Genomic DNA, 23,127 nt, shown 5'->3' on the forward strand with positions numbered 1-23,127 from the left:
GGCGGTGTTTCGGCGGTGTAGCGGTCATCACGCTGGCCTCCCACGCGAGAGCTCCCCGGTGCGAAACCGGGCGGGAGCAGCGGTTTTTGCCTTTTCTTCTTTCACCCGGGAGGTGGCCCCCGGCCCTGGCCACCCCGAGCTTCAGTGCAGCCCCGCGAGTGGCTGCTCCCCGGCGTCTTCTCCCGAACACGCGGGGCTGCGCCGTGGGATTCCGGCGGCACCGCGTGTCTCGGCGCCGCGGCGCCCACCCCCTCGTCGGGCCGTGTCCCCTGCAGGACGGAGGCGGCGCTGGCCTCGCCCGACCCCGGCCATTGAGGGTAGACGCTCCCTGGTTGGGGTCCCGGTCGTGGTGAGAGGGGCTGACCGGCTCTGCGCTCCAGCCGGCCCCGGGAGCAGCCCAAGGGGCAGATGTGTAGATGCGCAGCCGACAGGGGTCAGGGAAACCAACGAGAGTGGGTCCTGGCAGCTGGGGAATTAGCTCAGGTGGTAGAGCGCTCGCTTAGCATGCGAGAGGTGGTGGGATCGATGCCCACATTCTCCACAGCTTGCTTTTGAAGAAATCCAGAAAATACCCGCCACAACACTCCCCTGGACACAACATGTTAGGACTCTTTGTCACCTCACGCGACAACACTATCTGGTGCTGGGGCTTTTCCCCCAGTGGGTCAGAGGAACTGGGGTCACAAAAGTCTAAGATACTCAACTGTCCTTTTGCTCCTCGGTTGCTTTGGTAACTGCCCCAAATTTAGCACAGGACTGCAAAAGCCCTGCACACTGGATGGCAGTCCCAGCTTCCTGAACAGGAAGTGAGCAAGTGAGCACTAAGTCCACGGGGCCTGCTGTGGCTGTGCAAACACCCACAAGGTGGACCCCCTTGGGGACTCCTGGGCAGACCTCTGCCATGTGACATGTGGCTCTCATGCTACACAACACACTATGGACTCTGAGACCTGACCACTGGCTCCCACACACTCCAGAAATCTCTCCAAAACATTCAATAGGCTTTGGAAGTGGAGTGGGCATTGAATCACAACACAGAGCTGGTGACACTTGCAAGTCACACACACCTGTGCACTGCCTACAAAAACAATAGTAGCAACCCTGGATAAAAGATGCAGAGGAAACAGTGCTGGATGCTCAGAGTGGCCCAGCTACATCCCACATTATTCAGCATGTGGAGAACTAGGAAATCCCAATTCCTGTGGGAATGGCAATACATAGATACCAATGGTGAGAAGATAATCAAACCCACTTGTTAAAAACTGGGTAAACCCAGGACCAGGGGTGTGGTTCAGTATGTTAGGTTGCCACCTGCAATGAAGGCATCCCATGTAAGATCTGGTTCTAGTGCATGCTGCTCCATTTCCCTGAAAATAGGAAGGCTAGGAAAGATGGCGCCTGGGCCCCTGCCACAGATGTGGGAGACTGCACTGGATGGAAGACAGCTCTCAGAGCTAACTCTGCCTTTCAAATACATAATATGTCTTTTTTGTATCAGAAGAGCAGAAGGTGTGGTGAAAATCTACTTGAATGGTTAATGGCTACAAAATTCCCAGATTTGGCAAAAGACAGCATCCTACAGATTCAAAAATTTCAATCCACCAAGCAGTGTAAATGGAAAGAAATTATACCAGGCTCATCACTATCAAGCTGCTAAAGAAAAAGGTTCTTGCAAACTGCCAGAGGAAAAAGAGGGGAATACAATTTTAATGTTTATGGTTTCTCATCAGAGGACTCTTGCTTGCAACACCACTGAAAGGACGACATGGGAACAAAGTATCTGTCAAACCTCCTGATTTAGTATTCATCCTTAAAATATGACCCATTCTTAAAAAGAAGACACAGAGTTTCTTAAAAAGAAATAACAGAATAAATGTATGTGGCTGCTTTTATGCAACTAAAATCCACTAGACACAGAAAGAAAAACAGTGCATGATGTCACAGGTCTGTGGATTCTAAAGCTAGCTAACCACGTGAGATGGCCACTTTATTAGTCTGCAGGAATCACTTAATTGTGTAGACATGAGAAGACTTGTGTTCCCATCTCCCCAAGGGCTCCGCAGGAGAAGCGGCCACCCTCTGCGGTTCCTGCAGCAGGTGCCGGGTGTTCCCAGCGCGTTCCAGGGCGGGACGGGAGCGCGGCTATGGTAACTCCCACTGAAAGGGCTCCTTGGCCAGCCTGGAGATCAGAGAATGTCAAGGGTGTTCATGAGTGTCCAGGACTCAAACCAGAGAGCATCTACCCTAAAGTGGCCAGGCCAATCTCGAGGAGGACTCTACCAGCAGAGGGGGAAACAGCAAATGGGGAGAATGGACCCTGGTTAATAGTGGACCTCCGAAATTCAATGGAATTTGACCATGCAGACTTTGGGTGAGAGAAGCCGGGGAGCAGCCACTTAAAAGAGCCTGCCTAATCTGGATGTTAACAGGACCGGGCTGTCAGTGCCCAGGGAGGGGACAAAAGAGCATGTTGCAGCCACCTGCATTTAAACTAGGGACACCTGGCTAGAGGCAAGCATGATGATCAGTGCACCATGGAAATGGCACACAGTGTACACTTATCTTCATTTGTGGGTATGTGTTTAATATTTAAAAAATTCCATTTTAGGGGCTGGTATATGGCTGTGGCCTAACCCCCTACACCACAATGCCCACAACCCTATGGGCAATGGTTTTTGTCTCGGCTGCTCTGCTTCTGATCCAGATCCTTGTTAATGTGCCTGAAAAGGCTGTGGATGATGGCCCAAGTGCTTGGGCTCCTGCCACCCACATGGGAGACCTGGGTGAAGTGTCTGGTTCCTGGCTTCTGCCTGGCCCAGCCCTGGGCATTATGGCCATTTAGGTAGTGAACCAGCGGATGGAGATTCTCTCTGTGCCTCTCTGGTGAATTAAAATAAAATTTTAAAAAAATATTATTTCAAATTGACATAACTCTATATGTAATGTGCATGATGCCTTCCTATACATGTACATGTAGTAGAATGGCTGGAAAAAAAACTAGGTCACACACTCATCTCACATGCTTCATGTGTGGCAGGAACAAATGGCGTCTATTTTCTCAGCAGTTTTCAAGAATTTCTAGTCATGCTACTGTACAGATCTCTTCAACTTCCTCCTCTGTGACCAGAATTGTCTGTCCTTTGCCAACATCGCCTCAGATCTTTAACCCCATCCCCACCCCCATCTGCTCCCAAGTCTAGTTTCTGCTCCTGGGAGTGGGGCTTTTTAGATCCCACGTGTGAGAGAAATCACGTGGCCTCTGTGTTTTTGTGCGGCTTGATTGCACTGAACATCATGCCCCCAGGTTCACCCATGCTGGTGCAATGACGGAATTCCACCTCTCTGAAAGGCTAACTGGCATGCATGGTGTGTCTATACCACACTTTCTTCTCCGTTCACTAGCTCGTGGGCAATAAGTTAGTGTCCCTGCCTTGGCTGTTGGGAATAAAGCTGCCATGAAGATGGGAGGACAGGGATCTCTTCACTGACAGATTTCATTTCCTTTGGGTAGGTAACCAGTCTTGAGGTTGCTTGATCTATGCAAGTTCTCTTTTTAAGTTCTTCCTATGTATTGCCTCAGAAAACTTAGGGCATCGTTTGTTCCTGAAATAAAGTATACCTCCTAATGAATGTCTTTAAGGTTCCTTAAATGGAGTAGTTGCATAACTTCAGAAAATCAGAATCTGAAATATATTTGTACTATTGGTCAACCATAGAGAAGGAGACTTTTACGTATTCTGTATCTTTGCAATAAATAGAAGTGTAGTTTCAAACCTGTCAGTGGTATCCCAGCATGTGTGCTGCTGCTTTTAACACTGGAACAAGAATACACGTTACTCTGTGTCTAAGTTTTCATACTGTCCCAAGAGATGCTTTTAAATGTCCAGTCTCATTCTAGTTAGTGTCTCAGGTTACCTCCTGAGATGATAAGAATCACCAGAGTTATGCTCATTATGAAATGTTGGTATGATATTTAAAAAGGAGACAAAGGACCCAATTTCTAACAATATTGATGATAGTGGTTTAAAGAATCATTTATGTCTGGCACCACGGCTCACTAGGCTAATCCTCCGTCTTGCAGCGCCGGCACACTGGGTTCTAGTCCTGGTCGGGGCACCAGATTCTGTCCTGGTTGCCCCTCTTCCTCTCTGCTGTGGCCAGGGAGTGCAGTGGAGGATGGCCCAAGTGCTTGGGACTGCACACCATGGGAGACGAGAATAAACACCTGGCTCCTGCCTTTGGATCAGCCTGGCGTGCCGGCCACGGCGGCCATTGGAGGGTGAACCAACGGCAAAGGAAGACCTTTCTCTCTCTCTCTCTGTCTCTCATTGTCCACTCTGCCTGTCCAAAAAAAAATCATTTATATAAAGGTTCATTTTTAAAGATTTATTTATTTGAAAGTCAGAGTTACAGAGAGAGGGAGAGAAAGAGAAAGAGATCCTCAATCTGCTGGTTCACTCCCCAGATGACTGCAATGGCTCAAGCCAGGAGCCAGGAGCTTCTTCCCGGGTCCCACAGAGGTAGCAGGGGCCCAAGCACTTGGGCCATCTTCCGTTGTTTTTCCCAGACCATTAGCAGGGAGCTGGGTCAGAAGCAGAGCAGCCAGCTCATGACCCAGCCCTCATGTGAGAAGCTGGCACTGAAGGTGGCAGTTTCACCTCCTGTGCCACAATGCCAACCCCAAGGCTCATTTTTACATGTATTTTCCCTACCTAATTTTACAGTAGGCTTGTAGGGTAGGGCTTTTTTTTTAATTGAAATTATGCATAGACAATGTTCTTTGATCACTTATGTGATCAATACAATAATGAGTGTGAGTAAATAGAAGAGTAGACCCTTTATAGCATCTCTGTCTGAGAGATCGGAAGCCTCATACCATCCAACCCCTTCAGCATCCACATCACAATGTAAGAGGGTGGACAGCAGTTTCAATCATGTGAGCAGAGTAATCCATGTGAAGAAATCTGGGGCTGCTGTTGTGTGACCCAGTGAGTGACGCTGCAGCTTAGCAGGCCTGCACCTGCTATCAGAGTGCTGGTTCCGGCCTTGGTGCCTCTGTTTGCCATGCAGGTTCCTGCTAATGCATTCTGGGAGGCGGGAGATGATGGGCCCCTGCCACCCCTGTGGGAGACCCCATGGAGTTCCTGGCCGCTGGCTTCTGCCTGGCCCAGCCAAAGCCCTGCCTTTCATGTGGATGAAAATAAACTTTTTTTTTTTTTTTTTAAAGAAAGAGACATTCGCTTTCAGTCTTTTGGGTGGCTGAGATGTCAAATTTATAAGCTTCTGAGGAAAATTGTTCAAATGTATAAGAGTTGATACAGTTAGGAGATGAACCCCCATGTGCTTGTCTGGCAGTCATCAACACATTACCGGTCTCGTCTCCCCCACCCCCTTTACAGGGGAGGGCAGGGGCAGTATTCAGAGTAAAATGCAAACACAGCACCTTAAATTTCTTAGGCAAAGTGTCTTACAGATAAGGGCTTTTATATTTTATTGTATTATTTTAAAAAAGTATTTCTTTATGTATTTTTATGAAAGGTGGAGTGACAGGGAGAGAGAAAAAGAGAGCAAGAGAGTAAAAAAACGTTTTCAATCCATTATTTCACTCCGAAAATGCCCATAACAGATAGGGCTGGGCCAGGCCAAAGTCAGGAGCCAAAAACTCCATCTGAGTGTCAGGAACACAGGTACTCAGGACATTATCTGCCACCTCCCAGACACATTAAAGGGAAACTGAATCAGAAGTGTGGAGCAAGAACCATTACTACTGAATGGGACGCAGGCAGCCCAAGTGGTATCTTAACAAGCTGTGTCACAATGCCCAACCTATTTAATTTTTGTTCTGTCTTCATGTAGAGCAAGGGAGGGCTGGGATGGCCCCCACACATCCTCTTATTTTTGTACTTTGTTTCCCTCTTGGTTCAGAGGGCACAGAACTGTGGTCACAGACGGGTGAGGCACACTCACTGGGTGTTTTGTGCCCTGATTTTTCCCGTAGCATGGCCAAAAATGCATCACAGTCCTGGAAAGGGCAGGCCACAGCCACCAGTTGATAGCCCCAGCTTCTTGGTCAGGAAATGGGAAAATGGAGCCCAGAGAGGCCATCAGTCCTGCTGAGACTGTGGGAGCCCACCCGGAAGGAACCCACCCTTGTGAACTCCTTAGCAGACCTCTGCCCTGTGAATATGTGCCTCTGATCCTACACAGCACACTTTGAGAGCTGAGACGAAGAATAAACTGCATGGGTAGGTGCAGTTATAAGCAAGTGAATAATTATTACATTGTCTGACAACAGCCTGTGTTTGCTAACGACATAATTGAAATAAAGAGGAGCTCCTGAAGAAGGTTCACGTATTCCAGGATCAAGAAAAGAACAGTCTTCACCGCACATCTCCCTCTTTCCAAAGTGACCAATCCCAAGAGGGCCAGGGTCACGAGTCTCATACTTCAGGTAGAGAGCTGCGGCCTGACTGGGTTATCTTGTGGAAGGAACATGTGCTGGTAGAAAACAACACTCCCCAATCAACCTTACATTTAGAGGTGGCTATTTAGTAGTTTAACAATATATCCAAATATTTACTGGAAGTTTCTAAAAAAAAGTTTTGTTTTCCTAAAGAGTGTATGTGTGTGTGTGTGTGTGTGTGTGAGAGAGAGAGAGAGAGAGAGAGAGAGAGAATACAAGTAGTCTGTTTTTGTCTGTTACCTTCCACTTTTTCCTCATGATCAGAATGCTGACTAAACTACACCACCAACTGTGCAAACAAGAAGACACAAGCTACATGGCAGGGATGGCAGAATGGGAGTCTGGGGAGAATCTGGATTGCCCACTTCCTAGAACCCCTCAACAGGCTTAGATTGCCTGGTACAGACTTCTTATTAAATGAAAGTGTATTTTTGTAAGCCTTGATGAATTTACTATTGTGATCCATACAGAGAAAGGCAATCCCTAGAGACATCCTCGGTACCTGGCAGAGTCTGTACAGAAGCAGCTCCCTGCCCACCTCAGTGAGCTCTCCAGCATTCAGCAAAGTGAACATCCCTGCTGGTCAGGACAAAGGGGCTGAGACTGGCATAACCTAGTTCTAGAAATATTTTAATATGTAATATGGTAGAATCCCCAGTCAAGGTGGACCCTATGTAGAAAGAGAAAATGAAATCTGTCCAATAGGAGAAGAGGAAACAGGTCATGAGAACGAGAATGCTCTGAGTAGCTCTGACCTCTGGGCTGGGATGTTTTGCAGTCCTGGAGCTCTGGAGGTAGAGAACGCGCTTGTGATGTTTGTACAGACGGAGAGCCATGTGCCCACTGCTCCAGCCCATGGCACTCTGAAAGGTGAGGTCCCGAAGGGCCATGAGGGAGAGGAAAAGCCACCTGACTATTCGCCCAGCTGGCAGCATGTAGCAATACCTAACATACATTCTAACTCCAGACCCGTTCACACTGTTGACTGCTGTGATGTAGTGGAGCAGGTTAGAGCTTATGAGAAGACTAAAGACCCAGAAGAGGAGGAGGTAGGGAAGAAGCTGCCAGGCAGTGCGGGGTTTGAGCTTTCTCCACCAGGTGGTCCTGGGACTGACAGTGATGGCCTGGACTACGCTGAGGAGGCAGGTGGTGCAGATGGAGAGGCTCCGAGCCACCCTGTTCAGGTAAATCACAGCTTTGCAACCAATGTCACCTAGGAAATTTCTGAAATAAATGACAGGGGTTATGTCTCTGATCCCTGTGGTGCAAATAATGAGTATGTTTGAAACAGCCAAGTGGATGAGGACAAGGTCTGTGGGCTTTTTCTCAAGACCCATGACCAAAGTATGTACATATCTCACAAGCACAAGGAAGTTCCCCACAACTCCAGGTCCAGTGAGAGAAAAGAAGATCATTCCGTGGATGATGTCAATCCCAGTCATCTCCCAACTTCATCAACGGAATGAGGGAAACCTTTTGAGGAGTACAAAGACGTAAAAGTGACCAAGTTCAGGTCTGTGGGTTTTCTTTGTGTTTAGATTAATAGCAGGGTCTGAAAAAAGTACACCGCCCATAGTTCTTTTCTCTTTTGAAATTGACTTTCATCTCTTCCTTGCTTGCTTCCTTCTTTTTGTCACAAAGATGATAACTAAAATTGAAATGTAAATTCTGTATTTGTTCATCACCAGCCTTCCCAAATAAGCCTACTCTGTGTCCCTTGTGTCCAAAAGGGCATGAGGACTTTTTTCCTAGACAGCTGCTGAACAAGGGACAATGACCTCTGTCGATCCAAGCTGTAACCCTGAAGTCCTTCTTTTTCATGGCTCACACTCAACAACCTGCTCCACTGGACTGTGCTGGTGTGTCTCTTCTCCATCTTTGTTACCAGTCCTCAGTGAGAGCTGGCAATAAGCCAGGCACAAAAGTCAAGCCCTGCATAGTCTTACTTACGTGTAGAAACGAAAATGTCATCTCAAGTGTGCAGACAGCAGAAAAGCAGTTACCAGAGGCTGCAAAAGGTGTGTGTGTGGGCGGGGGAGGTACAGGTGTGGAGGGAGGTAGGTTAATGTGTAGAAGGGTGCAGCTTTATAGGAGGAATAACTTCTAATGTCTATAGCACAGCAAGATGTCTATGACTGGCAACAATCAATTGCATGTTTCTGTGTACCTGGATGAGAGGATTTTGAGTGTTCCCAACACAAAGAAGTGATAAGTGTGTTAATACGGAGGGAGGAGATAGAAGGGCCAAGCCTCACCCCAGGCAGGACTGACTGGCAGAGCTAAGACTTGTGTTCAACTGTGCCTCTGGGTGGGGTCAGTGAGAAACTTCTTTTTTCCTCCTGCTTGCCTTGTCCTTGCTCTGTTTCTTGAGAGAATGTTCCTAGGTATGGCCTTGGACATACAACCTGTTCTCCCTCAGACCCTACCTTCTCATCTATGGACAGGTCAGTGCTTTGTCCCAGCTGGGTCCACAGTGAGGACTACGTGAGTGGATGTCTGCAGTGCAGCAAGAAAAGACAGGTGTTTTAGAACGGTTGTCAGTGTCATTGTCCTCACATTGGTTGTCACACTTTTTCAATTCCCTATAATTAGGTACTGTGCTATGTTGTGAGTCTAAGGAAGAGAAATTCAGAAAAAATGAAATAATAAAAAAGAAGCCAACAATATCCTATCCCCAAACAGTAAAGGACACCAAAGGAAGAGACACACTTAAGTTAAAACACTACAAAAATCCCAGTGCTGGGAGGGAGAGTGCAGAAGGGCAGGGAGCCTGGGGGAAGAGCTCCCCACTGCAGGCTGAAAGCCCACTGCTGCCTGATGCCCCCAGCCTCCCTCATGCCTGGGAAACCCAGCAGCCCTGGGCTCAGAGCATCAGTGGTGCTGCTGCACAGTGGCTCCCTCCAGGGCCAGACAAGCAGACACTGCTGGGTGCATTGGGAAGGGATCCCCATCCTCTCCCTGGGTCCTCACACCTTCCTCTTCCACAGGCACAGGGGAGCTGAGACCCTCCCTCTCCCCACCTGCCCCTGACCAGCCCTGCCTGGGGCAGCCCCCCTGGCACTCAGCATCACTCACCTGAGCAGTGTGCAGGGGCTCTGGCGGGAGCTGTGGAGAGCAGCACAGCCAGGCCTCTTTATCCTTCCCTGAGTCCCAGTGCTCAGGGACACTCTCACTGCTGTCAACATGTCAGTGTCAGGAGTTTGGCTCTGCCAGGGGAAAAGGCTCCTTGTGCACTCTGTGGAGCCCTGGGGCCGGCTCTGCCCTCTCCCTGCTGGGCCCTCATTTGCTGAGCCCAGAATCCTCCTGGTCCTAATTGTGGTGAACCTGCCCTGATGAGCAGAAGGCAGCTGGGTGAGGAGCAGGTGCAGAGGGCTCTGGGTTCCTGGGACCTGATTATGTTCTCGTCCCACCCCTCCTCTCACCACCAATGCTCAGGACCAACTGGGAAGGAGTATTGTAGAGTCAGCAGTGGACACTTTGCCAACTTTTTTTTTTTTTTTAGCTTGTAGCATTTTTTAATTTCTGAAAAACGGTATCAGGAAGAGCATTCAGGTTGGTTAGTTGCACAGTTTATGTCCAGTTTCACAGTCTATTGACTTTTCTGCTGATATATTTTAATTATACTCAGTCAGTCGTGAGTAGAGAACCCTAAGTATGCACAGAAAGATACACTCGCATTTCTGTTGTTCTCATTGAGTTGAGTTTTGTATTTTTTGGGGCTACCTTGGGGTTTTTTTCCAAATGATTCCCAAAAGTCAGTTACCCATCAGTGTGTGAATTACAAAAAAGAGGTTTTTTTCCCCCTAGTTTACTATAATTTAGCAATTTTTAAAAGGATTTTATGTATTTGAGAAGTAGAGTTACAGACAGTGAGAGAGACAGAGAAAAAGGTCTTCCATCCACTGGTTCAGTCCCCAAATGGCCTCACCAGCCAGAGCTGGGACTATCCAAAGCCAGGAGCCAGGTACGATTTCTGAATTCTCATGTGGGTGCAGGGGCGCAAGCATTTGTGTGCCCTCTTCAGCTACTTTCCCAGGCCATTAGCCAAGACTTGAACTGGAGCCCATATGGCCAGCTTCACCCTCTACACCAGAGTGCTGGCCCCCTCTTCTGAACATTCAAAAAGTACTCTACATTTCTCACACAAGGTCACTGAGTGCTGGAGTCCAGGGCTGCCTTGGGGTGTCATGTCCAGAAAAGAGGGGCCCCTGGGTGCTGGTGCTGCTTCCTGCATGCAGGGAATCAGGACTTAGAGCCCACTGAGGAGGTCCCTTATCTTGCCTGCCCTTCTCTGTGTGTCCAGCTCTTAAAATGTTCACTTCCAAAGCGTCATAATGCCACTGCGCTGGATGCTCCAGTTCTGCAGTTATGGTCCAGACCTCACTGGGTGCCGTGTGGCCTTGGTCTCAGGATCACCCATCAGCTCTGGGGCCCTCAAGCCTTTCAGGATGGCCTCTTTCTCATCTGTCCAGCAGACAGCAAGGAGAAGGCAGCAGCCAGGCTAACAAACAATGGATTTCTCAAGTGTCTGCTTCCTGCATGTGAGAAGATGAACAGACATTGACTAATGGATTAAACACTACCGAGGGGCCACTATGATAAGTACCATTAGCACTTTCTAATGCAAGCATTTGGGGAGTAGATCAGCTGGTGAACGCTCTCTGTCAGTCTCTCTCCTCTTACATACATAAATAGGTAAGTAAAGATTTGTGTCTGTGTCTGTGTGTGTATAAGATTGCAGTAACTAATGAGTCTCCCCACTGTAGCCATTTGGGGAGTGAACCAGCAGGAAGAATCTGTCTCTCTCTCCATAACTCTGCCTCTCAAATAAATACATCTTTAATTTACATATTGGTGTCTGTAGATTATCCTCCCTCCATGAAAATAAAAATAAGATTTTTTTGAGAGGTAGATTTACAGAAGAGAGAGGGAGAGACGGAGAAAGATCTTCCATCGCTGGATCGCTTCCCAAATGGCCACATGGGCCAGAGCTGGGCCGATCTGAAGCCAGGAAACAGGAACCAGGAACCTCCTCTGGGTTCCCACACGGATGCAGGGGTTCAAGCATTTGGGCCATCTTCCACTGCTTTCCCAGGCCACAGCAGAGAGCTGGATCAGAAGTGGAGCCAGCACCACAGGCAGAGGCTTAGCTATTAGGCCACAGTGCCGGCCCCTCACCCCGACCCTGGCCTCGCTCCTCCACCTCTGTGAAAATTATGATTTTCCCGTTTCTTCATATGTTAAATAATCTTGGATTATTATAAACTGGATATTTTAGTTCAACGTGATAACATTGTGTCTCCTGTAAAACTTTGAATAACAGTGCATAGTTGGATTTCACAGGCACTTGACTGCCTTGTGTTAAACTTCCAAGTTTAAGCTCTGCATGTTGTGGTTTCAAAGCCAGCTCTGTTTTCAAAGACTACAGTTCTATTTGGAGATTTGTGGAGTGTGTGTGTCCAGGGGCCAGTCTGGCCTAGCTGGTGGCCCTGGCTTGGTTCAGGTCTCTAAGTTCATGGTGAGTTGTTTATGACCAGAACCTCTGACCGTAACTCACGGTGCACCCAGTAGTACTAAGACAGGCCTGTGGGTTTGCTTTCCGGTGACTCCCTTGGTCGTTCTTGTTCCATGGGGTTTCTTGGTCATTCTGGGGTTCAGTCTCCTGACCAGGAAGCCAGGACTTTCCCTGGTGGCTCTGCCCTGCATTCAGGACCAGGCTGCAGGTGGAGACGGGGTGACAGACAATTGGGAGTACCCCGGGGTGACGGTAGGGGGCGACACAGAGCAGGCTGCTGGATCTGTACCTCTAAGGTCAAGGCGTGGGCGCCCACACGTCACAAAGCAGGGAGGCGTCCCTGTGACTGTGGTGTCCAAACGTCTGATGGCCACTCAGTCTCCAAGAGCTTAGAGGGCTCGTCACCTGAGAACTGAGTGAGGTCTGAGTAGGAAACCTGGAGAATGTGTGCCTGGATCCCACCATTCCTGACACACAGGGTCAGCACTTTCCCCTGCTTTACACACTACAGGCGCGTGTTCTCCGTGAGGACAGCCCAAACTAAAAAAAATCCTACAGGTAACAGCCATAAAGCATGTGAGAGATAAGCTCACACTGGATGAAGTCATCAGAAACTACACATATTCACTGAGGGAAGTGGATGAGGAGTGAGTGGAAGGAACCTACTTGGGTATAGGACTTCCCTTGTGAAGGAAATACCTGTTCACCTGGAGTGAGGCGTGTGTGTACATGCGTGTGTGCCAGGCTGTATGTGCGTGTGAGTACACGTATATCTGCACGTGTCTGTGTCTGCATTTGTGCATGTTGGTGTGTGACTACGCGTATGTGCTACAGGTGTGTGTTTCTGCACATTCAACCAGAAGAGCAAAAGGAAATGATTGAAGAAGAGTGGAGATAGTTTAAGTACTTAGACAGCACCATCAGGCTGACCAATCTGTTGCGATACAATAATAGATTTCGGTACCCCACGTCCAATAATGTCTAGATAGAAAAATAATAAAGAAACAAGGAGCTTAACACTATGCACTAAACGGACCTATGGGCACACTTTTCACCTGACAGCAGAAGCACAATCTCCTTAAGCACACACAGAACATTCTCAAGGGCAGATCACACTAGGTCACAAACAAGTCTGAAAAAGCTCAAGAGGGTAGAAATCATGTCAACTATCTTTCCCAAACACAATGGATTGAAACTAGAAATCAGTAATAACAAGAAAATGGGAAAATTCACAAACACCTGGGAGTGACTAACATGATCTTGGACACTGGATCAAAAATAATAAAAGGAGTCCTTAAAACATCTTCATAAAAAATAAAAACACAACTTGCCAAAACTTATGAGATACAGCAAAAAGAGTATTAAGAGGGAAGTGTATAGCAATAAATGCCTACATTAAAAAAAGAAGCCCCCAAACATAACAACATTTCAAGGAACCAAAAGGAGCAAACCAAAGCCTAAATTAACAGAGGAAAACAATATGAGAAATTAATCAAACTGCTAGTGCTGTGGCACAGTAGGTAAAGCCACCTCCTGCAAGTGTTGGTATCCCACATGGCTGCTGGTTCGAGTCCCAGCTGCTCCACTTCTGACCCAGTTCTCTGCTATGGCCTGGGAAAGCAGCGGAGGATGGCCCAAGTGCTTGGGCCCCTGCACCCAAGTGGGAGACCAGGAAGAAGCTCCTGGCTCCAAGCCGGCGCCGCGGCTCACTAGGCTAATCCTCCGCCTTGCGGCGCCGGCACACCGGGTTCTAGTCCCGGTCAGGGCGCCGGATTCTGTCCCGGTTGCCCCTCTTCCAGGCCAGCTCTCTGCTGTGGCCAGGGAGTGCAGTGGAGGATGGCCCAGGTGCTTGGGCCCTGCACCCCATGGGAGACCAGGAAAAGCACCTGGCTCCTGGCTCCTGCCATCGGATCAGCGCGGTGCACCGGCCGCAGCGCGCCAGCCGCGGCGGCCATTGGAGAGTGAACCAACGGCAAAGGAAGACCTTTCTCTCTGTGTCTCTCTCTCTCTCTCTCTCACTTTCCACTCTGCCTATAAAAAAAAAAAAAAAAAAAAAAAAAAAAAGAAGCTCCTGGCTCCTGGCTTCAGATCTACCCAGCTTGGCCATTGCAGCCATTTAGGGAGTGAACCAGTGGTTGGAAGACTTCTCTCTCTCTGCCTCTGCCTCTTTGTAACCTGCCTTTCAAACAAATAAATAAATCTTTAGAAAAAAGAAATTAATCAAATAGAAACTAGAAAAATCAATAGAGCAGTTTCTTTTATGAAATATAAACAAAATTTAAGATGCGTAGCTCAATAACTAAGAAAAAAGAGAAGAATCATAAAAAAATTTAATAAGTGGAGACATGACATGGAAGTCACAGAAATGAAAAAGAGGATAAGAGTTTATTATAAAGAATTGTTTTAACTAATTGGATAATGCAGAAGACATAAATTCCTAGAAATCTTCAACCTCCCAAGACTGAATAAAAAGAAATAGCCTGACCAGATCAAGACCAAATGAGACTGAAGGAATCAAACACTTCCTCATGAAAGCCCATCACCAGCTGGTTACACAGCTCAATTCCACTAAACCTTTAAAAAAATTAATGCTAATCTTTCTGAAAATCTTCCAAATTATAGTAGAGAGTGATACTTTGAAACTCATTTTATGAGACGAGCATCACCCTGACACCAAAACCAAGAAAAGATATCACAAGAGAAAAACTTACAAATAAACATAGACACAAAAATAGAAAAAATAACTCAACTACAGCACCAAGAAGGTTACCCACTGTGAGTAGGTGGGATTTATCTCAGAGATACCTGTTTGACTCAACATATCCAAGTCTAAGTGATTTGTTACACGAACAGAAATGAAAGTTAGAAACCACGCGCCCATAGGTGCAGAAAGAGAATCTGATCAAGTATAACATCTATTCACGATTTTAAAAAAATTTGCAACAAAATAGGTATAGAAGAAAATTCACTCTACGCAATAAAGGCTGTTCATGAGAATCCATAATACCATACCAGGAAATGGTGAGATTTTATCTGATTTAGTACGAGACAACAATTCCCATCCTCTCCACTTCTTTTCAAAAAGTGGAAATGCTGTGAACAATGAGATGAGAAAAACAAATAAAGGCATGCAAATTAGAAAAAAGCAAGTAAGACTGTGCAGATTACATGGTATTATTATATGTAGAAAATCCCAAAGAATTAATCCAAAAATTATTAGAACTAATAAATGAATTTAGAAAAAATTTGTTACAAAATCAACATGCAAAAAATAGTTTTGTTTCTTTACACCAAAAAAGTATCTGAAAACAAGTCCAGAAAATTGTTACATTAACAAGCACTAAAAATATTAGAATACTTAGGATTAACGAAGATGACAGTCCTGCATATTGAAAAACATGAAACACTGATGAAAGAAATTGAAGAAGACAGAAATAAATGGAAAGGTATTCTGTGTTCATGGATTGGAAGAATTAATGTTGTTGAAGTGTCCATACCACTGAAGCTGATGTACAGATTCACTTCAAAATACATTACTTAGCTATAGACATCAAAACAGCATGGTATTGGCATGAAAACAGACATGCGGACAAATGGAACAAACTAGAGAGCCCAAGGGTGGCATTTGTTGCAGTGGTTAAAACACTGTTTGCGACACCTGCATCCCGTATCAAAGTGTTCAGTTCCCGAGTACCAGAGTCGGAGTCCTGGCTCCACTCTGAAATCAGCTTCTGCTCAGTACACTTTGCGGGGGGCGGGGGGAGGGGGGTAGATTATGCCTGAAAAAAATAGTATTCACTTGGGCCAAAGACTTAAAGGGCAAACAGTGTCAAGACGGTAAACCTGGCCAGGATACATCCCACTTTATTCAGCATAGGGAGAACTAGGAAGTGCTACTTTGTGTGAGAATCAACAAGCCATCGTCGTGGAAGATGAGAAGACACAGGTGTTAGGATATCTGACAGAAACCATCAAACAGATGTGATAATGTTCCAACATGAAAAGACACACTCTCCTGACACGGAAAGAAAGCCTGGAAGTCTCAGCAAAGGAATAGAAAGTAAGAAGAAGACAAAGACAAAGCTGTAATACTGGTTTATAGTGTAAACAGATGGAATTGTTACCGCTGACAGTGAACCTGGAGCAGGCAGAAGTTCTGCCCTGCGGCCTGTAGGGGGCGCAGTGTCCTCACCACACTCCCGACCCAGCTCACAGCCGGCTCCAGCCGCCTGGCCCTTCTGCGTGGCCTTAGCGCCCTGGCCTGCTTTTCTCTGGACTCACCGCCAGAATTCTTTAGGGCGCTTTGACCATCACACTGGCTTCCTAGCTCGGGCGGGCGGTCTCCCACCTGGACTGAGAACACCTCCCACGGTACCGGAGGGGTCTGCTTTTCTACTTTTACACCATTTTTGTCGTTTACTCTAACTGGTGTCTGACTAACGACATTCACAACTTCTGAGATTCTTGGAACACGAAACAGGGCTTCCATTTGCGACATTACGAATGTCTTCCAGGTTTGACCGACCACCAAACACACTACCACTGTGACTGCAGGGACTGGTGAGCCGGGGACAGCGAGCCGCAGCGACCGGCGGGCGCTTCCCAGGTGCCGCAGTCCTCGCTGGCCCCTTGCGCCTGTGCACCTGCGCCATCCGCCGCCGGAACAGGTCGAACGCGTGCCCCTGGGCTCCTGCCCGTCGGCCCAGCCCCTTCCCTTCCGAGGCTGCTCCCACGCTGACGGGCTGCAGCATCTGGAAGCCCAGGGTCTAGCCGGTCAGCTTCTGCTGGGCGAAGGCAGACTCCTGGAGTTTCTTCTTTCAGGACACGGGCCGACCCCGAGGCCTGCCACGGGCGATTCGACCCGGCCGTGGGCCTTGGGCTCCTGCAGGAGACACACTCTCTTGGGAGCGGGGATCGTGCCAACAGTCCGCGCCTAGGGGCTGATCCTCTTCTGGGGAAGCAGGAGCCTGAGGCGGCCTGGGACAGGCCAGGAGCCCGGGCCGGGGCTGCCTTCAGAGCCCTCAGCCCTGCGGGGCCTTGCTCAGCGGCCAGGGCCCTGCTCGTGCTCGTGCCCATCCCCATGCCCGTCCACGTCCTCCTCAGAGCCCCCTCGGGGTCCACGGGGCCCTCCTGAGCCTCCTCACTCTCGTCGCTGCTGCCACAACTCACCACAACTGCTAAAAAAAAAAAAAAAAGAAAGAAAGAAAAAAAAAAAGTGGAAAACATCCTGAGAAAAGTGAGCACAATTTTAATTTCCCATCAGAAAATGTGGAGGTCAGAAGAAAAGCTGAGAGAAAAGAACTGTCAAGCCAGAAGCCTGTATGTACCAAAAATATCCAACTTGTAGTGCTCAATTGAGAATAGATTTTTAAAAATATCCAATTCATACAATTGAATAGAAATCCGTAGCGTGTGGTGTAGCGGTCATCATGCTCGCCTAATACGGGAGAGGTCCCCGGTTCGAAACCGGGCGGAAACAACGTGGGCACTGAAGACCGTGTTCCTATTGTTACCGGAGAAATTGCAGGGTTCCTGTCTTCGCGCAAGAAAGAATTCAGGCGTGAGACAGAGAGTAGTGGGAGGTAAAATAGCAAGGTTTATTAGGGAAGGGACATCCGTAAGGATGGATGGGCACCTCTCCAGACAGGACCTGGGAAAAAGTGCAGTCGCTGGGACTTGGGGGGGTGGGGAGAAAGGAGCAAGGTTATATGGTTGAGTGAAGTACACCTGGCCAAACCAGGTGGGCGGCTCAGCAGAGAGGCAGAGGGCTGAGCGCCCAGTCCGGTTGAGGCCGGGGGTTTTTAAGGAGATGGGTCTCTGTCTTCTCACATCTCCTCCTGAAACAAAGGATTTTATGGATGTAAATATTAAGAAGCTCCTATCTGAGTTTTCCCTTGAAGGTATCAGACAGGAGGAAGCCTAGCTGGTGGCATCCTGGGTTCAGAGGAAGGGTGAGCAGGACCCCTAGAGAATGGGGATCTGGAGCAGGGTGTTTGAAATGCAGATACTGGGCTGCATCTGGGAGATTGTGGAAGATTTGTCAGGCTGAAGGGGCTGGGATCTCCACCTGGCAGGTTATCAGGTAGAAGGGGGCAGGGCAGGATGTGAATACCGGGCTGCCCCTGAAATATTGTCAGCAGATGCATATGCTGAACATAGATGTCTTCTCTTTAGGCCTTTATGTCACACACACAGAAGCTCATAACTGACTTCCTACCTAACACTATCAGCCCCAGGACCCTTAGAAAGTCTGACCCTTGAGGTCCGGCCGCCCCACACTTTTCCCTTCCCTTTTCGAGGTGAGTCGTCCCTGCTCCCGCCCTGGCGGTGTTGGAGTAGATGCCCCCTCGGTCCGGGCCAGGTTTTCTGCGAATGCCCTTGTTTTTCCCGGAGCTCTAGGCGAAGTCGTGCAGACGCGGATGGCCCAATAAAATAAACAGGAAGCCTGCTGCCTGGTGGGGAACTAGCTCAGGTGGTAGAGCGCTCGCTTAGCATGCGAGAGGTGGTGGGGTCGATGCCCACATTCTCCACACTGTGCTTTTGACCTCAAGTCTGAGGGAGTTGAGGCAGCACCCGTTTGCTTTTTCTGGTTGGCGGCCTGCTGGCAGAACACAGCACTTGCCAGGGCGCCATCAGAAATGAGTAGGGCACAGTGAATGGTGCTTCTGCTCCCTGGTTCCCCCTGTCGTTTGCATCACTGTCCTGCAGAGGTGGGTGACAGTCACAGCCCAAGCTTTCTTGTCCTGGAGTTGGGGGGAATGAGCTCAAGTGGTGGAGCACTGGGTTAGCACGCAACAGGTGGTAGGCTGGGTACCCAATTCTTCAACTTTTATGATTGCACCTGGAGTTTGAAGAAATTGAGAAAATATCCATTTGAAAGCACCGCTGGATAGCAAGCCATGGGGGCAGGGGGAAGACGTGGCAAGCGACAGACTTCCCAGTGGTGCATGTTTTGTACTTTCCCCAGTTGTTTCAGAGGAACCGTGGTGTCACAGAACAGCGGGGCACACTCAGTGGTTCTTTTGTGCCCTCTTCCTGTAGCGTGTCTTGTTAGGTAGGAAGTCAGATATGAGCTTATGTGTGTGTGACAAAGGCCTAAAGAGAAGACATCTAGGTCCAGCATATGCATCTCAAAGTCATCCCAATAGCGTTTCAGGGGCAGCCCAGGATTTGCATCCCACCCTTCTGCCTTCTACCCCATAACCTGCCTGGTGGGGGTCCCGCCCCTTCTGCCTGATAACCTTCCAGATGCAGCCCAGTATCTGCACTTCAAATACCCTGCTCTGAATCCTGATCCTCCAGGGGGTCTTGCTCACCCTTCCTCTAACCCAGGGCAGCACCAGCCAGGCTTCCTCCTGTCTGATAACTTCAGGGGGGAAAGTCAGATAGGAGTTTTTCTATTTACATCCAAGAAGTCCTTTGTTCCAAGAGGAGCAGAGGTGGGGAGGCAAGACCCATGCCCTAAAAAACCCCCGGCCTCAACCAGATAGCGCGCTCAGTCTTCTGCCTCTATGCTGAGTCTCCTGCCTGGCCTGTTTTAATTCCATTTTCCACATCTTTCTGAAGTACACTTGGACATACAGCTTGTTTATTTAATTTAAAAAGCCAGCATAGGAAGTCCCGCTGTGCGGCATCATGTCTCACTGTCGTCCACAGCGCCCACCCACAAGAACGCCCCCATTCTCCCACTCTGTGAGAAAACGCGCACGCTCCGACAGCGCCATTATGACCTCACACGCTTCCGAAAAAAACCACTTTGACCTACCGTGGAGACGCGCAGAACCGTGGAGACGCCAGCGGCCGGTTCCGGTGCCTTCCCCAGGTGCGCCCACCCTCAGGTCCCAGGGCCGGGGTCGCAGGGAAGGAGCGGGTCCGGGTCCTCAGACCTCCGACGGCTGCGCAGGAGGAGCGGCCGCGCTCTCCCGTCCCTGCGGCGGGCGCCCGGCGTTCCGAGCGCGTTCCCCGGAGAGACGGAAGCGCGGCTTTGGTAACTCCCACTCAAGGGGCTCCCTGGTCCCCCGAGGACTCCCGTTCTCCGGGCTCGAGACCCCCGAGGCAGCGGCCGCGCTCTGCCCGCTCCCCAACCAGGAAGCGTCCGATTTCGTTCTCGCCGGCAGAGCGCGCTCAGCACCTCCAGCCTGTGGCTCCTTAGGGGACCGAATCCCAAGCATTTTCATTCCCATTCCAACAGTTCCAAATATACACAATGGAAATTCTCAAACCAAAAACAATCAGGTATCATTGGATTTTAACCAAAGTCTAGGGGCCAGCGCTCTGGTTTAGCGGGTTAAGATGCTGCCTGTGGCTGCAGCATCCCTATGGGCGCTGGTTCCAAACTGCTGCTCTGCCTCCCATCTAGCATCCCTGCTGATGAGCCTGGGAGAGCAGTGGAAGATGGCCCAAGTGCTTGGGCCCCTGCATCTACATGGGAGACCCTGCAAAGCTCCTGGCTCCTGGCTTCGGCTAGGGCTAGCGGCCCTTTGGGGAGTGAACCAGCAGATGGAGGATCTCTGTCTCTGTCTCTCAACCTCTGTAACTCTGCCTTTCTAATAAATAAATAATTCTTTTAAAAAAAAAAAGTCAAGTGCAAGGAGGAAGGACAAGAATCAAAAATGGAATCTCTAAATTAGATAAATGTTAAAAAATAAAACTGGTCGAAAAAACTCTATGAGCACATGCTGATATAAATAGATGGCTGAATAAAGAAATAAATGCAGAAAGCACAACAAAAAATTGTGTGTAGATGCTCTCCCCTCCAAGAGCAGTATGTTCATTACCCACTCCCCTAATGGGACCGCCATTTGGGGGCTTACTTCCAACGGATAGAGTTTAGACAGAACAAGCAACCAGAGTAAACTGGGAGTAACACAAATACTAATATTCCCATTTATAAATACATGAATAAACCACCAAATATATAGAAAATGGAGTAAAATATTAACAGTATGGGAAACCGATGTTCCTGGCGCTATAATATTCTTGCAGCTTTTGTTGGAAAACATTTCTAAGTAATATTTTAGAATACAGCAATCCCTGAGCGAGATGGCGCCCCTGGTGGGGGCACCGAAGACAGCGCGTGGCTGCCAACGACCCCTCTGAGCCCGGGGCCTCCCCTGGAACAGCCTTGGCCTTGGCGGCCTCTGGAAAACCAGCTCTGGGGGACGCACCTGCGGCCTCACCTTCCTTCCCAGGGTGCACTGCGAGTGGATGAACACCTGCGCGCTCCCTGCCTACCCTGCAGGAAACCATTGACCCCGCAGCCCCCGGAGCAGCTGAAGTGGCCCCACTCCTCACTTCCTCGCTCCTGGGACGTCGAGCGACAGCGAGGCGACCCGTCCTCTGGAAAACCACCCCAGCGACGCAGGCGTCCGGGGAGTCCGCAGGAGTCCGGTGTTCTTCCCACGCCGACGCCGCGGGGCAGCCCCGGAGCCACGGCGGCCGCGGAGAGCTGTGCTCGCCAGATTCTCCGACGGCCCCTCCCGTGCCACAGGGTCCCGAGAAAATGAAGGGAACGGCTGTGCCGGGAGCCTTTTGGGGTGGGAGTGAAGATCCGAGGAGGTGCAGGTCAAAGCACGCGGGTCCGGGTCCGGGAATGAGGAGACCTGTTGCCCAGCACGGCGGCTGGCCTTGACGGGGACGTCGTGTGAGGACCGCGGCGAGCAGGCTGTAGTTCTCCACAGACAGGACGTGGGCAGCGAGTGCGCACCGCCTGGAGGACCCGGTCACGCGCATTTCATACACAGCGCTCGCTGTCCACTAAAAGAGCGCGTTTCCAAGTGGTCACCACACAGCCACCAGGGAAGACAGACGTCCTCCTGGCGGTGTTTCGGCGGTGTAGCGGTCATCACGCTGGCCTCCCACGCGAGAGCTCCCCGGTGCGAAACCGGGCGGGAGCAGCGGCTTTTGCCTTTTCTTCTTTCACCCGGGAGGTGGCCCCCGGCCCTGGCCACCCCGAGCTTCAGTGCAGCCCCGCGAGTGGCTGCTCCCCGGCGTCTTCTCCCGAACACGCGGGGTTGCGCCGTGGGATTCCGGCAGCACCGCGTGTCTCGGCGCCCACCCCCTTGGCGGGCCGTGTCCCCTGCAGGACGGAGACGTCGCTGGCCTCGCCCGACCCCGGCCATTGAGGGTAGACGTTCGCTGGGTAGAGTCCCGGACGTGGTGAGAGGGGCTGACCGGCTCTGTGCTCCAGCCGGCCCCGGGAGCAGCCGGAGGCGCAGATGTGCAGATGCGCAGCCGCCAGGGCTCAGGGAAACCAACGAGAGAAGGCGGTGGCAGGCGGGGAATTAGCTCAGGTGGTAGAGCGCTCGCTTAGCATGCGAGAGGTGGTGGGATCGATGCCCACATTCTCCATAGCTTGCTTTTGAAGAAATTCAGAAAACACCCGCCACAACACTCCCCTGGACACAACATGTTAGGACTCTTGGCCACCTCACGCGACAACGCTATATGGTGCTGGGGCTTTTCCCCCAGTGGGTCAGAGGAACTGGGGTCACAAAAGCCTAAGATACTCAACTGTCCTTTTGCTCCTCGGTTGCTTTGGTAACTGGCCCCAAATTTAGCACAGGGCTGCAAAAGCCCTGCACACTGGATGGCAGTCCCAGCTTCCTGAACAGGAAGTGAGCAAGTGGAGCACTAAGTCCACGGGGCCTGCTGTGGCTGTGCAAACACCCACAAGGTGGACCCTCTTGGGGACTCCTGGGCAGACCTCTGCCATGTGACATGTGTCTCTCATGCTACACAGCACACTATGGTCTCTGAGATCTGACCACTGGCTCTCACACACTCCAGAAATCTCTCCAATCATTGCAAATCTTGAAAGTGGAGTGGGCATTGAATGACAACACAGAGCTGGTGACACTTGCAAGTCACACACACCTGTGCACTGCCTGCAAAAACAATAGTAGCAACCCTGGATAAAAGATGCAGAGGAAACAGAGCTGGACGCTCATAGTGGCCCAGCTACATCCCACATTATTCAGCATGTGGAGAACTATGAAATCCTATTTCCTGTGGGGTGGCAATACATTTTATTAATTTGCGGATTTATGCATCAGTCTCAAAAATTCTGCACCAATATAAATCTCTTTACCTCCAGTTTTCATAAAATTTATGAAGTACTCTTATATAGGTTTTATTAAAAAAAAAAAAA

General features: G+C 49.6%; 1 protein-coding gene and 2 non-coding genes across 3 annotated transcripts; 2 read left to right on the plus strand and 1 right to left on the minus strand.

Moving 5' to 3' along the window:
• Nucleotides 1–468: 468 nt before the first annotated feature.
• Nucleotides 469–541, plus strand: TRNAA-AGC (transfer RNA alanine (anticodon AGC)). The gene has a single exon. It is a non-coding gene; the product is annotated as a tRNA-Ala (tRNA).
• A 6,461-nt stretch (nucleotides 542–7,002) lies between these two features.
• ORYCUNV1R1604 (vomeronasal 1 receptor oryCunV1R1604) lies at nucleotides 7,003–7,905 on the minus strand. Its single transcript, NM_001167291.1, is given in 1 exon segment — nucleotides 7,003–7,905. A coding segment is annotated over 1 exon segment (903 nt).
• Nucleotides 7,906–22,255: 14,350 nt separating this feature from the next.
• Nucleotides 22,256–22,328, plus strand: TRNAA-AGC (transfer RNA alanine (anticodon AGC)). Its single transcript has one exon. It is a non-coding gene; the product is annotated as a tRNA-Ala (tRNA).
• Nucleotides 22,329–23,127: the final 799 nt, after the last annotated feature.

Source organism: Oryctolagus cuniculus, chromosome 5 (genome assembly GCF_051225735.1).
Source record: "Oryctolagus cuniculus isolate XC-2025 breed Fujian yellow rabbit chromosome 5, ASM5122573v1, whole genome shotgun sequence".
In the NCBI taxonomy this organism is placed as follows: Eukaryota; Metazoa; Chordata; class Mammalia; order Lagomorpha; family Leporidae; genus Oryctolagus; species Oryctolagus cuniculus.